The sequence below is a fragment of the Tetrao urogallus genome (assembly GCF_951394365.1).
Source record: "Tetrao urogallus genome assembly, chromosome: 18".
Classification (NCBI taxonomy): Eukaryota; Metazoa; Chordata; class Aves; order Galliformes; family Phasianidae; genus Tetrao; species Tetrao urogallus.
This window is the reverse complement of record NC_136831.1, coordinates 4009047-4035976: the sequence shown is the minus strand read 5'-3', so window position 1 is coordinate 4035976 and position 26930 is coordinate 4009047. Positions and strand designations below refer to the sequence as shown.

The following is a 26930-nucleotide window of genomic DNA, read 5'->3' as shown; positions in this document are numbered from 1 at the left end:
ACCCAGAAACTGCGACCGAGTCGCATTGCATTCAGCTCTCCATTACTTCCCCCCACCCCAGTCACCGCCTTCTACGTGCACTCAATCATCTGCCCTCTCCAGTCACCAAGTCTACGTTTACAATGTCAAATTCCCACCGTTTCACACCCAGATCCCATCTGACCAGACACCGTTTCATTGCAGGCATTTCTTTCAGGCAGGGCTGGAAGGGGCCAGCAGCCTTCACAGATGTCTGTTTGCAGAAGACGTTAGACCTAGAACAAGCTGTTTTTTAATGGCATACAGTGATCCAATACTGTAACAGTGGACTAGAGTTGCTGTCCCCATCACCTCTCCTCTGCAGCAAACAGCCGTGCCACAAAGGCAGTGCATCCTTCAGCTTGGAGACACAGAGGCTCTACAGCCTGAGCAAAGGAGCCGAACACCACAGAGCCAAAGTGTGCTCAGAGCCCAGTGGTGCTTCTCATCCACCGGTCATTGATATTTGTGGAGAACAGGAGGCAGGAACACGCTTTACAGCCTCACTTTTTCCGACACCTTCGCCCTGCTGGAGAGAATCATCTTCACAAAAACTTATCACCCCTATGCCATTCCCAAGCATCAGGAAAGATTTTTTTCCCTCTCCGCTACCCTCTCACTTCCTCTTTGGGAGGTTTATGCATTGGCTCTTTATGCAGTGCCCTCTCCAGCCGTGCTGTGTTGCAGCTCTGGCCAGGTGTCACCCCAGCAGCACATCCAGTGGCTCAGGATGCTGGGGCTGAGATGGGGCACTGCTGCAGTGAGCAAGTGCAGGGGATGGGGGTCTGTTGTCTGCCATCACCCCGCTGCGCTTCCCCTTAAACAAGAAGGGGATTTCTTCCATTACAGAGGAGGGGCGTGGGGAGGACCCCTAGCTCACTATAGATCCGAGTCTTAAGCTTTTAGAATAAGGTGCAAAAATAAAAGTTGTAAAAAGAAAAAAAAAAAAAAAGAAATCAAAACGAACAAACAACAAAAAATAAGTGTCTGAGGTTTGAAATTCTTTGTTTGTTTAAAGCAGCCTGTTCCTTTTTTTTTTTTCCTTCTCTTTTTTTTCTTTTTTTTTTTTCCTCTTTTTTTCTTTTTTTTTCCTTAAATAAACTCCACTGTGCAAAACTGCATTTTCTTTGGTATCCTCGTAGGTAGTTTTAACTTAGTACTTTTCTTATGCATATATATAATCTTTTATTTCATCGCTTCCTTTAGACAGAGAATTAAATTCTCCCCCCAAAATCATACTTTTGCTGGAGGCTACTGATTGGCCTGATATTACATAATGCCCCTTATGTAATTGGAAAGAGAGAAATTGATTCTAGCTATCAAACTACTGGCCTCAAAAAAAGAGTTTAGACTTTCTGGCAACGTCGGCCTCTCTGAAGTGATCATGAGCTTTTCAACCCCAAAAAGTTCAACACTGACCTTTTTTTTTTTTTCCTTTTTTTTTTTTTTTTTTTTTTTTTAAATTACTCAAGAGAAAATAAAAACTACACTGCAACAAAAATAACCATTTGTGTTCATGTAGTTAGCAGCAGCTTTTTAAAAAATAATTATAATAATAATAATAAGGCAGATTCTTGCCTTTGTTATGCCATTAAAAACATTCTTGTTCCCTAGAGAGAAGCATTCTGGAAAAAGTTGAAAAAAAAAAAAAAAATAATAATAACCCAACCAAAGCTTGCCTGCAAGTTCAAGTTTTGTAAAAAAATATATACATAATTTATTCTACAACATATGTGCCTTCTGTTCATACTTAGACATGTTTAGTGCTTTGTGTTTAGAGTTCATTCTCTGTCGTCCCTCCTCTGAGGACAGCCCTCAAACCAGCCGGGGTTTCTCAGGTCTGCTTGCCTTCACGCCGCTCTTCAACAGTACCGTTGTCTGAAAACTGTTCTGGGCCAACTTCTCAGGTCAGCGTGCCTTTGACCGATAGCTGTTTATTTATTTTTCTTTCCTTTCAACCGAAAGAGAGAGGAATTGTTCGCCAGTCATATTTCCGATTCACGCCGCAGCGGCCGTGGCTCTAGGGGCACTCCTGCCTGGTTGTGGTGGTCCATGTCGGGGTGGGTGTCTGTGCTCGTGCTTTCGGGTACCCCCGTGTCGATCTCGTCCTCCTCCTTGCTGGTGAGGGCCACTTCGTTCTCGTAGCAAAAGGAGTTTGCGTTCGAGAGAATGTACTTCTTTTCTGCTAAGTCTCTGGCACTGCAGATGGGTGTGTTGGGCACTTCGTATGTTTTGTGGAACCTCGAATAGTCCACTTTGTAGTAGTTCTTTTCTTCAAAGAGTACGGGCTCATAGCGGTGGCCCCAGAGGATTTCGTTTGCCAGATATGAGCTGCGGCACTGGGTAGTCATGGCAGTGGCTTCCACCATGCCCTCTAAAATGACTACAATTTCAAAGTCAGCATTGTCCATGTCTTGTTTGCTCAAGTCGTATAAAGGACTGTCTTCATCTATTTCGTGTACTATTGTAATTGGGGAGACTAGGAATATGCGGTCTATCCCACTGTCGAACCCTACATTGATGTCTATTTGATCCAAAGGGATGTACTCCCCTTCTGACGTGATCCTGGACTTGAGGAGCTGTGCTCGTACGTGTGCCTCAACCAAGTGGCTTTTCCTCAGGTTTCCGACACGCCACATCAGGCACAGTTTCCCATCTCTCATGGCCACCACGGCGTTGTGGCTGAAGACAAGAGTTTCGTTTCTCTTTTTTGGTTTAGCCATCTTTGCCATGACGGCACCAATGATGAAGGCATCAATGATGCAACCCACTATAGACTGGAAAACCACCATGAAAACAGCAATGGGGCACTCGTCTGTGACGCACCTGAAGCCGTAGCCGATCGTGGTCTGGGTCTCAATGGAGAACAGAAAGGCTGCAGTGAAGCTGCTCACTTGAGAGACACAAGGCTTGTTATTTTCTTGGTTCTCCAGATCCCCGTGCAACAGCGCAATCAACCAAAACACACAGCCAAAAAAAAGCCAGGAGAGGATGAATGTCAGGCAGAAGATAACCAGCATCCACCTCCAGCGGATGTCCACGCAAGTGGTGAAGATGTCTGCCAGGTATCGCTGTCCCTTCTCACCCACGTTAATAAACTGGACGTTGCAGTGGCCATCTTTTTTGACAAAGCGGCTCCTGCACTGCTGCCTCGTGTGTACCTTACTTTTTCCATTCCCAAAGCCGTTGGCGACGGCCATGGTTGCCAGCTTCATGCCGTCCTCTTCCGAAGACACGATGCTGTAGCGGTTGGTTCGCACGCTGCCCATCACTACTGCTGTGGACTGAGGTGCTTCTGCTTTAGAAAACAGTCTAAGTTTCTGCAAAACCCTTTGGAGAAACAGTTTTGAAAGTTCTAGAGGAACACACACACACAGAAAAACTGGGGAGAGGCTGGAATCCCCAAAAGCCCTTGGATCAACCAAGGACAGTCTTCTGGCATGCAGAGTTAGCTTAACAAGTAACCGTCATAGAGAGGGCATGGTCTGTAAGAGAAAGAGAAATGGCATATTAGATCCTGGAGGAAAAGGATAATGAATCAAGCCTGTGAGAATCATGTAAAAATCACTCCTCTGAAGTTGCAGGAAGTTTCTTTATTCTTAATGGCAGCATTTTCTGGAATGTGTGAGCTCTCTGAGCACAGTTCTCTATTGACAAAGTGACATCATTACTGCAGAGCAGCCACTCTTCCCAAATGAGAGCCCTGAAATGATCATGTCAAACAAGTCTCTAAGCAATATTCCACTTTAAAGTTGGGCATGCAAAGAATCTATCTACTGTTTGCAACAGGGCTTTTTGTTTATTTTGCAACAAATAATTAGCGTTAGCCTCTCTCTGTTCAAATAATACTGAAGCAGGTTTTTAAAATGATGTGCAGTGTCTCCTGGACTGCTTTACCTATGCCAAACAAGAGAGTGTGCAAAGGGAAGACAACATGTACTGAGAAAAACAATAAAGTTGGAAAATGCAAATATCAGTTATTTCCATGAGATTACACCGCACAGAACTTAGATTTTTCTATTAAGTGGGAGTTATAAAAGGAGTTGTGTGTTTTCTGTGAATGGCAGGAAGACAGGCTGCATCAGTGCCTTTAACTCCATCAATTCACTGTGTTTGGGCTGGTTTTTACACTCACATTAGGGTGAGTTGTAGGGAGCAAACTAAACATCATAATGGCCCTCTGTGAATGGGAATGACAGAAGGCTCCAGTGGTGGGACTGCATGGGGGTAGGACTGCATGGGGGTAGGACTGCATGGGGGTAGGACTGCATGGGGGTAGGACTGCATGGGGGTAGGACTGCATGGGGGTAGGACTGCATGGGGGTAGGACTGCATGGGGGTAGGACTGCATGGGGGTAGGACTGCATGGGGGTAGGACTGCATGGGGGTAGGACTGCATGGGGGTAGGACTGCATGGGGGTAGGACTGCATGGGCATCTTCAGAACACCTCAAGGTCTTGGATGCCAGCAACTAAGGCTTAGCATAGAGGCTGCAGAACCTTCTTCCCGAGGGTAGAAGCTACCAGACTTGTTTCAGGGAGGTCTGGCTTAGACCCAGGTTTAGCTTTTAACAAGTGCGTCATCCATTAAGTCATGTACTGTATATCAGGAAATGTAATTGAAGTACTGCAGAGGATAAGAGATGCATTAATGCAACTGCTCCATCCATACATTCACCTCATGGAGGAAATAAAACCAAAACCAAGCAGCGAGGAATGTCTGCTATCCATTTACCCTAGAAGAGGAGACTTAAGTACTGTTTACATTGGTGGGGGATTAAATCACCGTCCTCTTCATAAATCAATATAATCACAACTCATCTGAGTTTGTCCCAAACCCAACACATCTATCGCTGCCAAAGAGCACAACCTCTGCCCATGGCACAGCCTCAGTACCACGGCTGCTCCTCTGACTCAGCCCGACAACTGCAGCAGATAGCAGTCCATCTCCTTCCCCCAGAGCCTCACAGAGGTGTTCCAGCAACTGAAGGGATTTCAAGCAGTTCCTCGGCCCTCCCACATCCTTCCACCGCATTACGAGGGCTTTAGGTCAGCAAACACTTGTTGGGAAAAAGAGCAGGTGATAAACAGAAAACAACGGCGTGCCTGCAGTTGCGTGCAGGATGTTTTTCCCTGGAGGATCTCTTTGAGTTTTACTTTTACCTTCCCTTTTTTCCTCACTTCTGTTTGTTGTGCAATGGGTCCCGCCGCCCACTTGCTGAGATTACTCATCTGTGACTGCAGCAGCAAACAAGACATTTTGGCAGCTTTGGATGGGTTCAGTTATGTCCCATTTGAGTAAAACTCTCAGCAGTTTGATTTATGGGATGGTATAGCCCTTACACAGCGCACGCAAGATAGTCAGATAAGTGTAAGGACTCACTTTTTCCCTCACACCTTTTTAATCCCGGGACTTCTCAAAAATACAAAGGAATTCTTTGAATGCTCACTTTAAAAAAAAAAAAAAAAAAAAGACTTGAAAGGACTTAGAGAAACCTGAGCAGAGGATGCAAGTAAAATTGTTTATGCATTCCACATGAAAATGTCCCCGAAAAACCACTGCATTGGTTCACAAATTGATCACTTTTCTAAACCACATCCTATAATTGCAGACATGTTCGAATTCCACATTTGGAGTCTGTTTTGTTCCGAGCTGATGGAAATACACAGCCCAGGAAACAGCTCATTCTGAAGAGTTTTATTTCCCCTCTGCATTGTCTCTTGGATTTTAGAGGAAAAACTTGCAGCGGAGGGAAAGATAAGCTGTAAAGTCTCAAGTGTCAGAGCAGGCAGCCCCCCCCCCCCCCCCCCCCCCCCCAGCGAAAGTCTTGACCTGGGGACATTTGTTTGAATTCCATAAATCACTGAAATCCTAACGCCAACTTCCTGCAGCAAGCTGGCTGCATTTACAAGCTTGGGAGCTGAGCGATGCAGCACACGCTGCTGCCATCCCATTCACTTCTACCTGCTGCACATCTGCCCAGCTGTGCTGCCTACAGCTGCGTGCTGCCGGGAGCGGAGTTGCACCTCTGGATGCTGAGATCCTCATAGCAGAGGTGTGACTGGGGACACGCTTAGCCAAGCGTGCAGGCTGCTCCTTGAAGTTTACACACAACGACGCTCTGGCGTGCTCCTGCTGCTTGTGGGAGAGCTCTTTTATTTCTGCACGGCACAGATTGGCTCTTCCCTGTGAGCGCTCAGCATGGGGAGGATGCGAGATGGGACTGGAGGCAGCGGGTCTGCTCCTGGTCCTGCTCCATCCCCTGTCAGTGCTCACCTTGACTCACAAAGCTATTTCATTAGTGGTCCCCCAAGTCCCACGGGCGATCAAGCAAGCTTGAAAATCTAACAGTACTTTTTATTTTGCTAATCCACCTGCTGCTCAAAGGCTAAATGAGCTCGTTCCCCCAGCACACCCCGGCAGCAATGTGTTGGAGGCACCGGGGATGCTCAGCTTGCTTGGGACCAGCTCTGCAATCCTCACCAGGCTAAAGAAACCAAGCCAGAACCCACAAACCAGCCCAGCCCTTTGTGTAATTGGGCCCAGCACACTGCAGCCAGGCACACACGCACGCGTGGAGCTGTGAACTCAATCATCACTAGGTGTGTTATTGTCATTAATGCATGCTACCTTTCCTGCTGGAAGAGAATGTGAGATTAGAGTGATGCAGCTTGTAATTACCAGCACTGGAACTGATGCAGTGTTATCAGGATGGAATGGGATGGGATGGGAGAGCTCTGCTGCAAGGGGATGCTTGGAGGAACAGAGGAAAGGGGGGCTGTGCTGTGTCTGCTGCATTTCTGAACTAAGTTCAGTGCAACTCCCAAGCCCCCACTTAGCAAGCATCCCCCCTAAATGTTTCCCCAGAGGAAAGACATTTACAGTGCACATCTAAACATCACAACCAGCAGCTCGGAGGGAATTTCTGCAGAAGGTCTGATACCCAGCAAAACCCATTAAGTGCCAGAAGAGCAGAGGAGAAGAGGAGCACTAATGAGCGCTCGGAGCAGCTATTCCCAGGCTGATGCCACGCAGCCCCGCACCGTGAGCCGGGCACATGTTGCTAAGAGAGCAGAAGCGCTACCTTAGCAAAGCCTTCCCCCGCTGCCCTCGGTAAACAGAACAAAGAATGATCGCAAGAGCAGAGCCCGATCCCACAGCCCGTGCTCATTGCTGGGCACAACCGCCCAATCGCGCTCCCCAGCCCCGGGGTCACCTCCAAGGCATTGCCCAGCACTGCTTTACCGGGACAGGACTCGGGTTACACCGAAGCTGTCTTCAAGGAGAGGGATCTGTCCTGCTCCAACAGGCAGTGGGAGGTAAAAATAAAATAAAATAAAATGGAAAAAAAAAAAAAAAAAGAGAGAGAAAAAAAGCAGATGATGTAGGGAAATGGGTATGAAGAAACAGGAGAAAGGACACAAGTGGCGTTTGCATCTGCTATATCCACAAAGGAGCCGGGTTCGGGATATTTCTAGCTGATGACAAAATAGCTACAAGTGAAATAGCCATCACCAGGGGGTGTACTTGGTGCACCGGCTGGGAGGATGGAAAAGCAAACAAGTGTAAAGGTAAGGCTGGAGCGAGGAACAAGTGCTGCGGGCGGGCACGGTGCGCGGCCCCAACACCTGCAGCCCCGCCGGAAAGGCACAGAGCAGCTCAGCCCCCATCGCTAAATCTGTCGCTTCTTATCGGTATTTTTTTTCCTAGTCACGAACTAAATTGAAACAATGCATCCTCTCCACACACTCCCCAGCTGCAATATGGTTTCTTTCTTCCCATTCTTGGCAGAATGATCGCATATGAAGAAAACCCCACGTTCCCATAAAGCCAGTGAATGAAGCTACAGGTTCCTTTCATGTCCCTCTGAAGTATTTCGGACACTCCTCTATAAATGACGCATCTGATAACTCAGATTTGATAGTTTTGACCTCTGTCTTACACGGGAAACAACAGGCAAGAAGAGCAAAAGGGATGGAGCGGTGCTGCGTCTGCACGACGGAGTTGTCATGCAAACTTCCAGCCCTTCCCCCGAACAAAATATCTCGGGGGGAGCAGCTGGTGCATGGAAAGTTATGAACATAAACAGATGCTGCAAGCAGATGCTCGAGTGTTCCCAGCATACCTATCTAATTATTTGAGGCACCCAGAATAGCTCGTGTATGGTGCACGAGAAACGCAGGAGTTCCCCCTCCGAGCAGTTATGCCGAAGCGTACAACAGATCCACGAGCACGAAAAGCGCTAACTCGACAATGCTGCATTAAGCCCCGACGCATCGCATCGCCCCGACCCCTGATGGCACCTCGGGGCGTCCCGCATAGATGGGGAAAAGAAAGCGCTCCTTACCTGCCGGTGGCTTAAACAGAGGTGCTTAGATAGTTTAAAGGGTGTTAAGATCCGCGGGGACGCAGCAAGCCAAGCCAAGCCAATCCCAAGGTGCCCGCCGGCCGCCGCCGCACCGCTTGCAACTGAGCCACTCAATGAGCCGCTGCCCCCTTTTTGCGGGCTGCCATGTGATGTTTAATAGCGGCCCTGTCGGCCCCGCCCTCGCCGCTACCCCGCACCAATGGCAAACGGGAGGCCGGGCCGCACCGCGGGGCTGCGGGGCTGCGGGAGAACGGCTCCGGATCGGGGGCGGTGCGGGGCTGCGTGCGGGGCGATGCGGGGCTGTGCGCCGGGAGATGCTGGGCTGTGTGCGGGGCGATGCAGGGCGATGCGGGGCGATGTGGGGCGATGTGGGGCTGCCCCCTCTGGGCTCAGAGCCGCGGTAGATGGAGCGCAGCCCGCGGGGAACGGCCCTACCCCAGGACAGCCCGACAGCTCCGGGCAGCACCTGCCCGCGGCTGTTACCCCTCCGGGGAGGCGTTCGGTGGGTCTGCTTATGAAGATGCCGGGTGAGGCTGCTCGCTCTGGTCTTCTCTTGGGCTCCTGTGTGATGCCTCGTGTAGTAAGGAACAACAGCGGGGTAAAGCAGTATGGTTTCCTTTGGTAGTCGTGTTCCATCTTCACGAAATGCTGAAATGTGTGGTATCTAATCACAAAGACCCAGCCCTCACACACACCCAGAGCAAGGCCAGCACACTCCACTCCATCACTGCTCCTTAAACTGATATCTGATGTCCCTCTCAAAAGCAAAGTTTTGTCCCCTGGTCTAAGACCTCTTGGAGCAAGCAGAGTATTGGCGTGCTGTGGTGTTTGGGTGCATCTCTTTGTTCCATACATCGCTTGTAGAAGGTTGTCCTGTCTGGCCATGGGTGAAAAGTGCAGAAATCAAAATGGCATTTAATAGCTTGTCCTCCCTATGGTAGATGTGGCCTAAGACATTTGACAAAGAAAACAGAGATGAAATGTTTGGCCGGGAGCCTTGCAGGAACAAAAACAGCCTTGTAAGCATGCTCTGGAGTTTGCCAAACTCCAGCTCTGATGGACAGTGCAGGGGTGTGAGTTTCCGAGGCAGGTGTCCCCTGCACAGTGCTAACAGCTGAGCTGCAACACGGAGCCTTGAGCGGTGGGCTGGAAAAGTCAGAGTGAAGGTGACTGTCGAACGCAGAGCACACGAGGCTGTCGGAGTTGGTGAGGGCTCTGTGAGCTGCACCTGGGACTGCAACAGCAGCATCTGTAGGGACAGACGGATCCTCCCCTCCTTCCCGTGTCCCCGACAGGCTCCAAAGATGATTCCATGTTTCTACAATCACTATTAGGTTGCTTTAAGCTTTGTAAGCGTGCAACTCTGACATGAGCAAGTCTTGAAATGCTCAATGAAAATGTTGTCCCCAAATGCTTTGTCGTGTAATGACACTAAGAAAATACTTTTTCTTTGCTGTCATTTACAGTATGTGTTGAGTTCCCCATATTCTGAATGAGGAAGCATTGGTGCAGCAACAAACACAATGGCCAAATGCAGCTGCCTTTAGCAGCCCACAGCGTGGTGTGTGCAGGATGCATGGCTGTATGTGGTGTGGGAGCAAAGAAAAGACAAGTGATTGTGTACATTGAGCAACCTGACGTGTTGGGCAATCGTTGTTCCTGCGTTGTTCTTGGGTGATTCTGGCCATGTTTAATTGGAAGAAAAGCTCTCTAACTTGGGCGAGTATCTCGTGATTGAGGAATAATAAAAAATTGCAAGAGGGAAAGACAGCAATTATTTCATTCATCCAGTAAGACTGAAGTCACCCACCAGATTTGAAGTCCATAGTGACAAATGCTACAAAGATTCATGGCAAAAAATCCCTTGTGTTTCTGAACGTGTCAGTGCAGCTAAAATAGCAACAATCTGACCCACCTTGATGAAGTATGTGCTCATCTAAATGGAGTGGAAATAAAGGTGCTGTGATACACCGAGGCTCAGAAGCACTCTGCTGAAAATACATGCAGTGTGCTGGAGGATGGGTTGGACACATCTCTGCACAATGCCCACGAGATATTACCCATTAAAGCCTGACCTTGCAGACTCTTACTCAACCCTTACTCACCAAACTGACTGATTAACACCGCTAACTTACGGGACCCGAGAGCCCAGATCCACTGAGATGAGTAAGACTTATTCACAGCAGCACAGTCCTGCAGACCAGCGTTTCGTATTGAAGAAGACTTGAATGCACACATCAGGGCTGGTTTATAGCTTCCTTAAACTCCAGGCTGCTCTGTCCAGAAAGCTCTCCTTTGAATGAAATATCGATTTGAATCTATTACACAGATTACAGGAACTGTAACAAAGCCACCTCTCGCCTGCCTGAACTTCAGCAGAGGCACTTCCAAAGCCCTCAAATGGGGAAGTTGAAGTTACAAGAAAAGTTTCTAAAAAACTCTTTCCTGTTGCAACCAGCCAGGACAAAGAGGGTGAGGAACAGCTGAAAACTTAACCCTCAAGAGTGAGCGAGGCTTTGTTTGGCTTCCCTCAATGTTTTCTCTTTTAAGGCGGGTGCGGGATATTTCACTGCCTCCTTTCTGATGTACTGAAGAGTTATGTGAGATGGCCTGAGGGATTTTCAGGGTAAGATCTGCTCTCTGCAGAAAGAAAAACACTCTCAGGAGATAAGAAGGGCGCTAGGAAAGCAGAATATTTATGTTTCATACGGGTGTAGGAGGTGTAAGAATAGGAGCATCCCAGGGCAGGATGCTTTCTCTGATCCATCTTGCAGCTCAGCCACAGCAGTGGAAGGAGAGGCTTTTCTCCTCACATTTCCTGAGCATCTCCTCAGTCTTGCAGAGATCTGCAGATGCCCCGTGGAAGCAAATTAGAGTTGTGTTGCAGGCATAGTTCTTGCCAATTGAAACCCAGAGGCTCTAACCCCTGTCTTGCTGCATGTTATTAAATTGGTTTTTCTTCTTGGCGGTGAAAGGGCCTAATTATCAGATTGCATTAGTCTTCATCTCTTAAAGTGGCCAAATCTGCTTTGGTTCTCAAGGATTTTATTGCCAGCTGAAAATAGCTTGATTGTATTGTACTTGCAAAGAAAACACAGTCTGGTCAAATCAAAGCCGTCAGTTTCCACTGGATGAGAAGAAATGCTGTAAATAAACTGTTGGGCTTTTTGTTGGTCTCACCATTTCCATGCATGTAAACTGGCACACGTTAGCCTTTCTTCTCTAACCATTAAGTCAACTGGAAAAAATTCATCAGGAAAAGGTGGTTTTCCCATTCACAGTAAATCTCTGGGGTTTAGACGTTAACTGGATCTTTATAGGTCTAATGCTGTGATCTCCAAGGAAAAATGAAGGCATGTTTGCAGTAGAAGGAATCAGGAAATCCAATGTAAATTCTGAAGGGAGATGGTTACATGTTTGATAAGACTTGAGAGAGCAAATAAATACATTTTGTACTTTGCGAGCAAAGAGGATATACAGAAATGCAGCCGGTGACACAGTTATAATGGATAATACTGTGTTTGTTCATGCAAGGAGTGAAATATGACAAAGGAAATTGAATTGTTTTATATCTCTGAGAAGAGTGGAATTCACACAGCCTTCACATTTTTTCTCTCTTTCCCAGACAGTGAGCGCCCAAAATCTTTGCTTAAGATTTCTGTCTGTCTTCTTCAGCCTGGTTCTAAAATCAAACCACCAGCTAGTGACTGTAGTTTGAAATATAGGAGTATAGGCTTTCAGTCATTGCTACTGCAGATGGTGGATGTGGGAAGCAAGGTGAAGAAATGTTGAAATAATGAATTACAAAGAGTAATCCATAGCTAATGGTAACTATATAGCTAGAAATCCAAATGCAACCCATGAAGATCTGCCAAGGAAAACTTAACTTCCAGCACCATATTCCATATGGTTCAATTTTTACTGAATTAAGGTGCCTAATTTAAAGAATCTTTAACTTCCAGCTAAAGTTTTAGACCCGAAAAGATATGGTTAAACACAAAAAAAGAGAATGGAGAGGGGAGCTCTTCCAAACTCTTACCTCTACAGGGTCAAAATCCTGTAATCAAATAAGAAATGTCAGTCTGTTATTTAATGTATGCCTTGCACAGTCTTCATTTACTGGAAGCTTTGCTTTAGCAGGACAGTTATATAAACTTTTAGTTATCTGTTTCCATAATTTAGGATTATGGATCGTCTTTGGGAAGTGCAGTGAGCTCCAGGGACAGCTAGAATTATTTGTGATGTTGCAATGTTTTTTAATTCAAATCACTCAGCCCTCAATCACCTGTGGCACTTTGTCCTCCAAGGCAGCATATGTCCTCAAAGGGGAATATATGTTCAGACTAATGAGAGGGGCCTTAGTGTAAGTGATAAAACTGCCCAATGATTTATATTTTAATAAGGATAAAATTTCCCTATGAATCTCAAAGTTGCAAAATGATTTTCTATGGTTCCCATTCTTTGGATGTCTCAAGGGAAAGGGAGTTAATGGTTAATAAACCAGCCAAAGTGGTGAGAACATGCCCATGGAGCCGACATAGGGAACGTGACAATTCCTGGAAGGAAAAGGGTTAAGAGCCAGCAACTTACACATACAAAACGATGTGACCACACTTTCATTCTCTGACTTACAGCTTCAGTTGTTTAGTTTTATTAGTGTGCCAAAATCAGGATAGGCTCAGGCTCAGCTGAACAGAATAGGGCAGGAATATCTTTGCATTTCTCTGGGTTGCACATTTATAGTTATGCAAATACTGTGAAGAAGCAGCAGGGCTGTCATGGGAGCAGGTCCTCACTGGGTTTACAGCTCTCACCTTCCTATGGGCTCTCAGCAGCCAAGGCACCTGCTTGCTCAAAAGCCCACGTAGTGTTCAATCAATTTTCCAACCTACCTTTTGGTGCTGTGTACCAGAAAGGAAGGAGCAATGTTACCAGCCTGTATTCCCCCTAATTCAACCTCTGCTGCAAGGGATGAAGCTGAGATCTGCTTTGGTCTCTGTTACATTGTGTGTCGCCGTAGGTAGAAATATGATAATAAAGAACAAAAGCAAAAAATGTGGTAGAAAGTGCTAGAAATCTGTAACATACAGTATTCCTTCACCTATCCTACCAACTCATTTATTTTCACCTGTGTGATTCACTTCCCAGGTGATGCTTAGCAATTCCTGAGGGAAAGATGATGTGAATACATGGGTACACACTTCCTGCTTCCAGGAGCAGTAGGATATACTCAGAAGTGACTGAAGTTCTCTGCCTTGCAATGTGCATGTTGTATTTTATGCTGCTGGTCATTCATTATCTACCACTGTGCTTTACTGCCTATCAGTGTGTTCACTCAAGTGAAAACGGCATCGATAAACTCGGAAGCATATGGTTTGTGTTAACAGTGCTCTGTGCATAAGCGACTGCTCTCCTCACTCTCTCACATTTTCTGCTTTAGTGTAGTAGCTGAGATGCAAATGTCCTCAATGTTTTCTATCAGTTTGTACCAGAAGCTTTAAACTCGCCTGCAGTGTGCGGCCGCAATGTAAATGACAATATCAGAGTTTATTTGCTCTCCCGGAGAGCAAATAAACTTTGCTGAAAACAGAGGATTAGATCATTGGCCATTGTGGAAGGAAAAATGGCAGCATACAGTAGCAAACAAGCTTGGATTTCCTGAGGAGCCGACGCTGTGCCGATTTACATCCAATGTGAAACTCCATCTTGACGACCCATATTGGTGCTGCCTGGCCCGGGGCATTGCAGCCTCCAAGCAAATCCTCTCCAGCACAGAACGCAGAGGGGCTTGGAAGCGATGCCACCCTGAGCTGGCACATCTCCCTGCCCTGTGCTAAGCCAGGAGTGCTGTGGGGAGCAGGCACAACATGGCAACCCAACCCTGCTCGTAACGCCCGCGTGGCTGGGAAGGAGGTTGAGAAATGTAATTAGCTGGCACCTTCCTAGATTTCCCTTAAAACTAAAATTGAACAGATGAGTAAAATCGTACCAAGCTCAAACCGTTGGCTAAGCTTCCTGATATTGTTTTTGACTGATTATTTGGACTGGTCCTTCAAGGCCCACCCACTAAAACACCTCTGTCATTTGAAAAATCTGTCGTCAGAGAGGAAATAATCTTCAGCAAGAAAATACCTCAGTTTCCTTTCTTTTTCTATCGTAATCTTGTGCTGCTTATTTGCTTTTCTGATGTCATTTTGTGCCTCCAGGCTGATTTCTACCTCTGGTCTGTGCAGATGCAGAGGGGAAGAAGGATTCCCCACCCACCCCTGGGCATCCTTCATTAAAACTGCACGTCCTGCACCTTTGGGCCCTGATTAAATCACATAGAGAGAGGGAAAGGGTGGCCACAGAAGGAGTCTTTCCCCTGTTTGGTGCTAGTAGATGTTGTGCCCGTGAAGGCATGAGCCATGCATTTCTTTGTAATCTCTCTAATACTTCAAAAGTTGGCTTTGATCCTCTAATATTATTTGAGCTACTGCCCAAACCCTATTAAGCAACCTTGTGACAGAGACTGGAGGGAAAAGGATTGTGCCGTTTCTCATCAAGTATTAAAAAATATGGAAGTTCATGAAATGTCAGAGTTGCTGCAGCCCACGCTTACATCATGGCCTGTGGTGGCACTGCGGGTCCTGAGGTCCTGGTGGTTTCCAGGGGCTGTGCTCGCTCTGCCCATGCAGTGGGTGCTGCAAAAGTGGTGTGCCTGGCAGGGCAGGGCTGCTTGCAGGGCCCTCCCTGCCTGCAGGCTGACGCAGCTCAGAGCCATCTGCACTTTGTTGTTGGCGTGAAGCGATCTGCAGAAATATGCTGTCAGGCTCATGAGGAAGGCGATCTGATCATGGGAAGGTCACACTGCTGAGTCCTGAGACCAGAAACCCACCTTCACTCAGAGCAGTGCATAGATCTCCGTGTTTTGCTTTAACCTCAGTTCAGCTTCAGAGCCAAATGCCTGCCGAGGACACTCGTGGTGGCTCAGGCAGGAGGGACGTTCAGCACTCAGGTTCTGACCTCATTGTGGCCTTCCAGTATTTGAAAGGAGCGTATAAACAGGAGGGAGAATGACTGTTTATGAGGGTGGATAGTGATAGGACAGGGAGGGAATGGTTTTAAACTGAGACGGGGAGGTTTAGGTTAGATGTTAGGAGGAAGTTTTTTACACAGAGGGTGGTGATGCACCGGAACAGGTTGCCCAAGGAGGCTGTGGATGCCCCATCCCTGGAGGCATTCAAGGCCAGGCTGGATGTGGCTCTGGGCAGCCTGGTCTGGTGGTTGGTGAGCCTGCACACAGCAGGGGGTTGGAACTGGATGATTATTGTGGTCCTTTTCAACCCAGGCTGTTCAATGACAGTGACAGTCAGAGAGTGAGGGAGACAGCAAGAGAGAGCTGGAGAGAATGAGCAGAGCCTCGCTGTGTTGCTTGCTGTGCTTCTGCAAGGTGCTTGTGTTCCCTGACAGCAAAGGTGACACAAAAACCTCCGTACAGTAGAGCAATAGAACAGGGCTCAGTGGACCAGTTTTGTTCAGCCCTTCCTAATGGGGTGACTCCAGGATGGAGTGCCAGCAGTGCCCATAATTTCTGGGTGCTTTGTTAAGAACTCTCCTGCACATTTTCAGAAGTTGGAAACCACCAACCAGCTCAGCTTTCCTTCATCACCATTCCCAGTTCTGGTCACCAGGTAAAGGCAGGGTGGGAGCACAATAAATATAAACCCTTTGACTTGAAAGCAAAAGTGAGTGCTGCAGAGAGCTGTTTGCTTTTCATTATTCACACTCTTCAGGCTCTGGCAAATTGCTTTTCCTCCAACCATACTTCACTCTAATTTTTTCAAGCTGAACTGGTTTGGATAGAATAAATATCTGCTCTGAATCCTCATTAGACATTTTAATTGACTTTGAATCTTTTTGGAAGGACCAGAGAGAAATAGAAGACTTTCAAGCATCTTTGTGCCTTTGGTGTTTGGAAGTGGCTTCTCTCACAGGAGAGAAAAGAGAAGAAGCAGATCTGTTTGAGTAATTTAATCTGTGTAAGGTAATTTACTACAAGGCAACACTTCAGTGCTCAGTGCTTTTTATTTTCCAGCACACAACTATCCCTGACCTTGCTCTTTTCTAACCCCACTTGTGTGTCAGCTAGCTCTGTAAGAAGAAGCCTCCCCAAGGAGAAAATCTACAAGTCAAAGTCATGATTTCCCATGTTCAAAAAGGATCCAGAAGACTCAGCAATCAGCAGTACGCATCTCCTCCCTTCATATGGTTAGGCTGTTCCAGTGTTTTCATCATCTCTGGTAAAAACTGGCACTATAGTAATTACCCTGTGCCAAACATCAGCTGGTGAAAGTGCACATATTTCAGAGGGAGGAAACTTGAGATGGAATTGGTAGGCGCTGCCCCACTTATTAAGGCTGATATAAGGAAAGTGATGGGAGTTATTTCAGTCCCACATCCACACGTGTAGACATATGCACTCGTATGTGACAGATTTTCCCTACTAGAGCTTGGCACCCAGCTTCCTGCAGGTTGCCAATGCCAGTGTAAGACTTTCACAGTCATCCCTGCACATCTCTGGTCTTCTGTCCTACCAGCCAGAGGTTTGCTGGAGGGTTTTGGGAAACAGCTTGTGGCTGTGGGGGATTCGGAAGGGCTAAAGTAGGATTCAGAAGGACTACATTTGATATTTCTCCTGGTGCTCTTCTAAAAACAAGGATAAACTGGAAGGAAAGAGAAATAGTGTCCAGTGAGCTTATGGTTATGTGCCCTCCAAGCAGAGTGGCTGCCAGCTGAGGAGTGACACCGTGCTGTGCCCTTTTACCTGACACAAATGGCAAGGGAAAGGTGGATTTTTTGCCTATGGAAAAATGAGATCACTGAGGAGAAAAAGTTTTCAGCAGTACGCACAGCAAGTAATGAAACATCTGCAGTGAAGTACTTACCAGAGGACTCCTGCCAGGCTCACATCCCACCACAGGTCACTCTGGAAGCTGTCCTATTGAATTTGGTGGGGTCACCTTTACTCAACATGAGTAAGGCCCTTGACCCGGGTGTGCAAGGAAGCCTCCCCTGTAGTGCACTCACCAGGGGCTGTTCTGATTTCCACTTGAAGACCTGAAATGAGACCTGCCCGCTTATACTCAAGTTATTTTTCACACCCTTCTCAGGGCAAGCTTATCTCAATGAAACATTTATCAGTGGAGGTTTTGAAAACTTACAACACACCCAAAAGGCAACCCCACCCAGGAGACACATTTCAAGCCACAGCAAGCAGCAGTGACACTGGGGAAGCTCTGGGACCGTCTCCTCTCTATGCTGCTTTGCACAATGGTCACATAGAGGCTGCCAGCTCATTTTGGCACCTGGGCTGAGCACGAATCATACCAAATGAACATCGGACCAAAAATAGTTCCTGCCCTGTCAGGCAAGTCTGAGAGACACCCTGTGATCAAAGATGGGGAAGCAGACACAATGCCCAGTAGTCGCAGCAGAGCAGCTGCCTGACACTTGTGGAGCTTCTTCCACGCACTGCTGCGAAGGAGAGCCTGAAGAAAGGATGTGAAGGAGGATGATGATATAGATGGCTCAGCAGATGTTTCATTGGAGCTACTCCCATGCGTGAGAGAACGCACGAAGCTGTTCAATGGAAAATGTGCGTTCAGAAGTGGACATGGCACTGAATATGAGATAATTATTAAGGCATTTCTATTTTGGAGCTCTTCTGTGTGTAGTTTTACATAATAAATGTTAGCGTTGCCTTTCTACACGCACACACGATCCCCGGCCCAAACAAACAACAGCTTTTTTGCTTCTTGTCACTGATACCTCTCGAAGTTAAGTATCTTTGGCCACAAATAGATCATTGCCCTATTTGAAAAGTTCCTAGTGGAGTGTAGCCAGTTTTGACTGGCTATATATACCTAAGCTGGCAAATCGAGCAACCTCTCAGCTTTTGCTTCTATATATAAAGAGGAATGATATAGAATAAATCAGCTGGACGGAGCATATGTCATATCAATTTTTATACCAAAATTCTTTGCTTTCTGAGTCGGCTTTAGAGCCTGAATGGGCAACTATAGGAAGCCCTAAATTCAGGTTTGGATGGGATGGTCCGGCAGTACTAGGAACATTAAGGTTGCCAACAGGTTTCCACGTGCCATTTAGGGATGGCTGAGGAATCAATTTCCGTGGACAGCAGCTGTGCCTCCTGAATTATTTTAAGTCTCAGGTAGCACCATAAAGCTGACCCCTGAACAAGTGCTGGAAAAGGACACAGAGAGATATGTAGGGTTCAGTCGAACTTATGGCCCTCTGCTCGTAGCAGAACCCAGTGGGAAGCCCCGTCGGTGAGCGCAGGGCCGTCGTTTCGTCCCCCTCCATCCACCCCAAGCCACGCACCGCAACAGCGGGACAGGGCCGTGCGCGGGGGGGGGGGGGGGCGATGCGGCAGTTCCACTGGCGGCCACCAGGTGGCGCTCAAGTGCCCCGGCGCGGCAGCGCTGTGAGGCAGCAGCGGCGGAACGGGGTGGGCGCTGCCGCGGGGGGTCGGGGCGCGGGGGCTTCCGATAGTGTCGGGTAACTGCGGATCGAGGAGCGTGAAAGGCTGACTGACGGCACAGCTTCCCAAATCTCCTGGCTTTCTAGGGAGCTTGGAATGACTGGACCCGCTGCAGGTTTTTCCCGATGTTTGTTTGATTCCCTCTCAACCATTCAGACTGGAAAGATTTAAATTCCAGAAGTGCTGTGACTTTAGGGCCCGTGAAAGCATTGATCCACGCTTTGCAGCCCAGACTAAAGCTATAAATGCTCATTGTTTCATTCGTGTTTCATTTCTGTCCTGCTTCCTGCTGTCTGAGTGGAAGTGAATTTACTGCCAGCTGCCCCCTGGGCCCACCACAGAGACACCAATTCCCTGCTTGCAGGTTCCCAGCTGGAAACCAGTGAAGATTTAAGAGCTAAAAAGGGCTTACAACCAAATGTTGCATCCCACACAAGCACTTCTGATACGCTGAGTTGTGCCTCTTATCTCCTGAACCGAGTGTAACCGTACCGATGTAATGCTTTTGCTAGACAGGCAGCTCAAGTCAGACCTCCCGTGCAGTGTTTTAGAAACAAGGAATAAATGAAGGGATGTGTATTATGTCCCACATCTGAAAATCAGCTTCACATGAAATATGCACTAAATGATGCATAATGATACATGATAACGGGGAAGGAAATGCCAGCTGCCTTAATGAACGGTGGTAGGCAAATCTGGAAAAATAAATTATAGAATGATCTTGTATTATATTCCCTTTGTCATAAACTTATTCTGACCCAGAACAATACTGCTGCTCTCCAATAGAAAATAACTGAGACGCAGCTATAATCACGATACAGGAGTCCAGCGCTCGCTGGTTTGTATTTTCTCTTTGTTGCTCACATTTTGCTTCATCTGGTAAATGCTGTGGACGAGGCAAGAACAGAGTGAACTGCTTCCAGCTAAGGCAGGAGGAACAGCCAACCGCTGCCTCTGGGTGGCTGGGAAGAAGAAGCAGAGCTTCAACCCAACGCTTTGGCTTTCTCTTGAAGGGAGAGCAGGAGGGTGCTCATGCTTCACTTCAGCTCCCGACCTGTAATGCAGCTAGGCACTTTTCTCTGGGACTTTGCTGGGTTGTTTTGTCCATTTCAGTGGGAATGAGTTGAGGATTAGGGCTGTTTTTCTGCCATGACAATGCATGTATTGCTTTTGCTGGGTTTCTGAGAAGCTTGCTTGCTCTGCAAGGGGGATGAATGAAAGACGGAGAAACCTTGGAGAATATCCTCATCCAGAGCAAGCAGATGAATGTGGAAAATTTTCCCTTCTACTCACCCAAAATCACAGTACAACAGCATACTGCAAGCGTCTTTCCTAGATCCTCCCCTAGACAAAGAGGACTGGCCCTATCTAAACGTACTTAAAGGATTCTCTGCACTTAGTGCTCCTCCATCTCGTTCTCATTTTATCCACCTGGCACTCTCAGATGTCCTTCATCAGGTGAGGGTACTGCTTTGCAAGCTCTAGATGCAAATACTATGCACCAGGTGTGTATGTGGATGTCTGTGTGGTGGGCCTTGGGAACTCACATGGAACTCAGAATTTATGTGTGGCTCCTTCCACCAAATAAGCAGAATTCGCGTTAAGAAGCTGCAGCAAAACGTGTTTATAACTTTGTGGTTTTGCTCATGGTTTGGCATCTTTTAAAGTCAAAAGCCTACTCTGCACCTTATAACCTTTCCTATGACTTCTGAGTGTATAAGCTGTGGGAGCTTAAAACAGTGACCGAATGGAAGGAAAGTAACATGTGCTCTCACAAGGTGTGTGCGGTAGAGGCGTGTTCTTTATTTCTGTTTCTTTATTCATAAAAATGCAACACATGCTTTACTATACATTATAATACATCTTTTTTTATACTCTGATAAATGAAATTAAAATATCAAACAGAGAAATCCAGAGAAAGCCAGACGGGTTGAGAGCAGTGGTTCAAAGAGTATCCTGTCTCCAGCACTGGCTGGTATCAGATGCTGCAGATAAAAGTAGGAGAAACTGTATAGTAGCCTGTTACGAATTAACATGCCCAGGAGAAAAGTTTCTTCCTGACCCTCATCAGTTAGTGGTTGACTTATATGCCAAAGCATACATTATTATACACACTCACGTATTTATGTCTATCTATACCAAGAAGCATGTGACCAAATGCCAAATCAGGCTCCTGGTACTTTCACTTACAGGAAAGTCATTCCAAGGAAAGAATTTTCTTCACCGCAAGAGGCTCACACAGTGCATTGCTGGGAGAGGGAAAGCTGCAGTTCACAGCTTGGTAAGGGAAACTGCCTTTACAAACAGCACCTGAACTGTGTCCCTTTTGAAGATAACTGGGCAATTGCAGTTGTGTATCTCAAATCTCTAAGTAGATTTACCTATATCCACCTGCACCAAGATTACACACCCCCAGCCTGTCCTGCCTTCTTTGCAGCAGTGCTCCCTAACTCCACCTTCCATCTGTTTGGCTTCAGTTTAAGCCCACATCTTTCTGTCCTGTCCACCAGATACAGAGTATCCCTCTCTTTTGATGCTAGTGATGCTTCTGCATATGAAATGGGCCAATTAATGAGCTTAAGAATAACCACCTCCACTCAGGCTTCTTAATACGCTTGGTTTTACCCAAAAGGGATCACATAGCATCCAGAACTTGAACAAGTGTGAGCAGAAAGAAATGCATGATACATTAAAATAATGCAGTAAGTTCTGGAAAAGGAAAAGGAAAAGGAAAAGGAAAAGGAAAAGGAAAAGGGAGAGGAGAGGAGAGGAGAGGAGAGGAGAGGAGAGGAGAGGAGAGGAGAGGAGAGGAGAGGAGAGGAAAAAGCAATCAGTCTGCTGGTTTTCTTTTCATTAAATGTGATTAGCTCATAAAAACTTTGAGTTAGTCAGCATGATGGGAATGACTCATCAGACCTAATTTTAGCTGCTTAGAGTTAGCCAGCATTTCCAAAACAGTCATCTCATCTCCTTCAACAACAAACAGGGATGGATGAGCACTTCCAGGATAATACCATCCTATTGCCTTCAGCTCCCCAACCACTCAGGTGGGGATGGAATGGAGTCCTCTGTGAAGACAGAGCAAAGTTACAGCAACTACAGAGAGCCTTGGCCAGTAGGTGGTACTTCACCTCTTGGTGGCTGAGGTCAAGTGAGATAAATTCCATTTTAGGCAACCATAAATTCAGAGTCAATAACTTTTACATCAGCAGGATAATGAAACATAACGTAAATTAGATGTGATCGTCATCAGGGGGAAAAAAAAGCATGATGAGATATTGTATATTGGATAACAGAGGTGTGCAGGGCGTGGAACTTCCATGTCATGGCAACTTTGAAACACTGACGTTTTCTTTCTTTTTCTTTTTGCAAATGGAGCTGACAGCTGAGTGTGTTGAATTTCTCTGCAAAGGATCATTTTTACAGTCATTTCAGATGAATAAACATATTTCATTTTGACAAAATCATGCCTTTTGGTCTCTAGATTTAACGATTTCTTTCTAAAGCAGTGTAACACAATAAAAGCAAAAGCAAGACTGGCATTCTGAAATGAAAAGGCATTTTGATGTTAAGAATGGCAAAGCTCCCTCTAAAACCAGGCTGCTCTGTCCTGAGGCTTAACACGATTGTGCTGATTTTCACCTCAGGCTCGAGATTCTATTTTGATTTCTGAAGAGTGCAAAGGAGCCCATTTGACCAGCCTTCCTTGCTGACAGAGCCAAGCCTGCATGCAGCACCATAGCATGCAGCTGACAGAGCACATAGATTGAATTGTGAGGCTGTGGCATTAGTGGGAGCAGCTCATGACAAAGAAATGATCAAAGTTCTGCAGGATCTCATTGGGTATCTCAGAGAACTGAGGGTATAAGCAGGTTCTCAAAGCTACTTCAGTAACACCGGGTTCCAGTACTGCCAGTTCGCTCCCTCTTACATAGAACAGCCCTGCATGTTCCCCAGTGCAACCCCAGGAAAGGGGCTTCACCTGAGCTACCAGAGAGGGGCAACTGTCACACAAGAGCAATCACTTTCTGTGATAGTAGGGGAATTTCAGAGCCTCCCAGAGGGGCAGGGAACTGAACTCCCAAGTAAGTTAGGCAGTTTTAAAATGTCTGACCTAGAGGGCACGCTGCATTGTTCTAGTTCTCTGCATAGATCATTATCTCTCTCTGGGTGTCTTCAACATTAGTCCCTCCAGGGTAATAAAGTTTAGAATAAGTTTGCTCAAGCACAGTAGCTGTCTAGTCAACCCAAATATAAGCTGTTTTCTTGTGCCAGCACTAATCTGTTACTGATACCCACACTAACCATTATGAAGCTCCTTTTAGCAGTATTTTAATGTAGGCATGCTGACAGCGTGAGGCTTATAATGTAAATACTTGTGCACATGAGTTCATTGTTTATACTCTAAAAGCTATGCTAGGAGAAATTGTTGGAACTGATTTTAATTGCAGTGAAAAGCTAGATTTGTGACTCCAGCGATAGCCTGCTTAAGGTCACAGCTGCTTTCTGATAAGATGCTTCTCCAGAAGGCTGACTGACAGTTGCCACTGAGTCTTCTGGATCTTCACAACTAGTGATGAGGGCAACTGCACTAAATGATTTCTGGTTTTCACTTAATGATTTGATTTCTGTCACTGATGTCTCTGCTTCTTTTTCCAGCATCTTCTCTGTTCGATTCCATTCTTGCTCCTTCCTGTCCAGCTGCATGGCACTGCAGTGAGGAGCATAAACCTCTGTAGTTTCCTCAAACTGCAAGCAATCCACTTTATAGTATTTCTTCTTTACATGTAAGACATCATTAAACCTATAGCCCCAGAGAATCTCTCTGGGCACGTATGAGCTTCTTGACTGATGTGAAGTCCCTGTTGAATCCCCTGTGTAGACAAATGTGACCAAGATCTCAAAGTTGTCCTTGGCCAAAGCTTTGCGGTCCAGACCGTACAAAGGACTCTCACTATTAATTTCATGCACTACTGTCACTGGTGTAACAAGAATGATCTGGTCATTCAGCAGCTTCAAGTCTTTGTATTCCATTGTCATCCTTCCTTCCTTGTCTTCCTTGTAGCGCAGGAGCTGAGCTCGTACAGAGCCTTCCACCATGTGGTTTGGTCGGAAATCGCCGATGCGCCACATCAGGCAAAATTTATCATCCCTCAGGCCTACCACAGCATAGTAGCTGAAACGAATGGTTTGGGCTCTTTTTCGAGCCGTGGCCATTTTAGCCAAGGCTGCTCCGATGATGAAAGTGTCTATAATGCAGCTTAGTACTGACTGCAGGATAACCATCAGGATTGCCACAGAGCACTCCTCTGTAACGCAGCGGTAACCATAACCAATGGTCGTCTGGGTTTCGAGGGAGAACAGGAATGCCCCCGTGAAGCTATGGACATTTGCAACACAGGGGGTTGTTTCTTCATCATTCAATAAATCTCCGTGTTGCATTGCTATCAGCCAGAAGACCAGTCCAAAGAACAGCCATGACAGAATGTAGGACAGGGAGAAGATGACAAACATGTGACGCCACTTGATGTCCACCAGGGTGGTAAATATGTCCACCACGTAGCTCTCCCATTCCCCAAAGATGTGTTTGAAGTACACATTGCAGCTGCCATCCTTGTGGAGAAACCGCTTCTGCTGTCTTTTCATCCCCCTTTCTGGGCTTTTTTTGCAAGAGCCTTTGTAACTGATCTTATTTCCCTGTATGTTTACAGGCCTATAGCAACCACTCTGTTCAGTCATCTTTCTCATATCTGCCTCGTGGCATCAGTTTACAAAACACACTTGTGGTCCCAGGGGCTATTTGTTTCCTTTGTTCATTGGAAATCTATGAAATAAAAGAAAAAGTTCATTTTTGTTTTTAATTTCGTATGCCAAACTCTGTAAAACTAAAACTAAATACACTCTCTGGCCATCATGAGCAATTTTCTGAAGAGTACAAACTCTGACACTGATTACACCATATAGCTCAAAAACTCAGAAATTCAGCTAGAAAATCAACCAGCTAGAAATGTCTACATCAATCTTAAAATCTGTTATTTAGATGTAAGCAGAATCCAAAACTTTTGTGGTGACCCCACTGTATCTCTTCCAAAGTTCTGGTGAAGTAGCAATCAGATCAGGATGGGCTTTCATGAACACTCAAAGGGATGGCATGAGCTCTCTGAAAGGTAGCCAAGCATTTAGGCTTGTTCCTTTAGTCAGTTTAGGCATTTAGTCAGTTGTTCCTTTTTGTTCTGTGTTTGTTTTCCCACTCTAGAAGAAATGCCTAAGTAAACATTCTCATTCAGCCATAGAATACAGTGTCATGGACTGACAAGTTCAGTTTTAACCAGAAAATGTTTCAACCACACATTTGTCATTAGTGATATTTCAATATGGCACAGAAAAAAAGATGGGTCAAGCGATTTCTTTTTACTGATCTAGAGCTAAAGAAATATATTTGCAGCCCACGTGAAAAAGAAACCTCTCTGAGGTCCTGCAAACCCTCACAAATAATTCCTTAAAACAATAACAACAAAAATCCAGTTGCCAAGAAGTGTTTAGATTTTTATTAACAAAATTTGGAACGAACATGCGCTAACAAAATGTGTGGATGACACAGCTTTAGAAAGTGATGTGAATTAGGAGATTCCTCTGTCAGATCAGAGAAAAAAATTGATGTCTTGGCAGATTGTAACCGTATGAATTTCAGCAGTATGAAGTGCCAGGCTGTGCATTCATTGACTAATAACAAGAGTTTGTGTTAGAAAATGAGACCTCGTCAGTTGAAATCCATTAAAAAGCAAGGACTTAGCTGAAGTGATACAGGATGCTTATGAATTACTTGTAGGATACAGCACTGAAAAAAGCAGATGCCTTTTCCTACAGCTCTCCAACTCATTCTACTATCTCCCACCCCCTAACACATATAATGCTGAAAAATCCGAAGCATGTACCACTTTTTGAGGAAAAACTCTCATTTTCCAAAATTGTAAGCTTTCAGTGGAAAAATGGCAAAGACTATTCCCGTTTTTAAGCTGGTTTCATGTGAGAAGAGTTCAGATGTAGGCATACAATGAAGCCAGAGTATTCATGGAAAATGAATTTACAAAAATGATTCCCAGCCGTAGTCTTTTTTTCTCAGCTCTTCATTCACTTTGCAAACGTATAAATGACTGCACACAGTTTAAGGCAGAAGAGAGTCAGGCCCATAGAGTGTAATATACATTGGATGGACTAGATTAACAGACTGAGAAAGCTTCTCCCATCCAAGTAACAATGACAAGCATGCATAGACACTATTCCAAAAACACTTAAAAGCCAAACATAGTTTCCATTTCTTTTTTCTTATTTTTTTTTTTTTTCTTTTCAGTACAGAAATGAATGTGACATATGGTGTCGTAGCCTCAGAATGTGGCCTGCATTAAAAAACACAACATTAATGTTTCCAAAAATACTTCTTGGAATACAGTCTTTGGAAACGTTCATATGACTTGCTTTACTCATTGCTTTAAACAAACACTTTAGCTTAGTCCATTGACGACTCCTGACCTAACATCTTATAAGTCATAATTAACAACAAACAAAAGCTAGAAACTGTTGTGCAATTGTTTTAAGAAGCTCATGATGTGAGGTGTGAAAATGAAGCACATGTAAGCAGGAGTCAATATGTCATTATACACAACACATACCAAGGGTTATGCTGTTTTTATTATTGACTGCTTCGGACGAGCGTGCCTTTAAATTACTGACAAACATCTTGCTGTTCTAAACAGAGCTCCCAGTTCATGAAAAAAAGACTACTGAGTTGATTCCACTTGCTGCTGTTGCCGTCAGCAAATAATCATATTTCAGAAATGGTGTTTTGCTGATACCATCTTTAAGTACTGATGGTGTTGGCAACAGTGATAGACTGTCAGACATGCAACTAAGTGGAAAAGTCCACCCAAATTGTACAGTAGTCCATGATGCTCTGGAGAGAACTTTGTGATTCCTCATGCATTAAGGTCCCACCCTACTTAG

General features: G+C 45.8%; 2 protein-coding genes across 2 annotated transcripts; both read right to left on the bottom strand.

Annotated features, from left to right (window-relative positions):
• Positions 1 to 2003: 2003 nt before the first annotated feature.
• KCNJ2 (potassium inwardly rectifying channel subfamily J member 2) lies at positions 2004 to 3287 on the bottom strand (the record flags this gene model as incomplete). Its single annotated transcript, XM_079544397.1, has 1 exon — positions 2004 to 3287. The coding sequence occupies one exon, from the start codon at positions 3285 to 3287 to the stop codon at positions 2004 to 2006; it is 1284 nt and encodes a 427-aa protein (XP_079400523.1).
• A 20100-nt stretch (positions 3288 to 23387) lies between these two features.
• KCNJ16 (potassium inwardly rectifying channel subfamily J member 16) lies at positions 23388 to 24677 on the bottom strand (the record flags this gene model as incomplete). Its single annotated transcript, XM_079544455.1, has 1 exon — positions 23388 to 24677. One exon carries the CDS (start codon positions 24675 to 24677, stop codon positions 23388 to 23390), a length of 1290 nt encoding a protein of 429 aa, XP_079400581.1.
• Positions 24678 to 26930: the final 2253 nt, after the last annotated feature.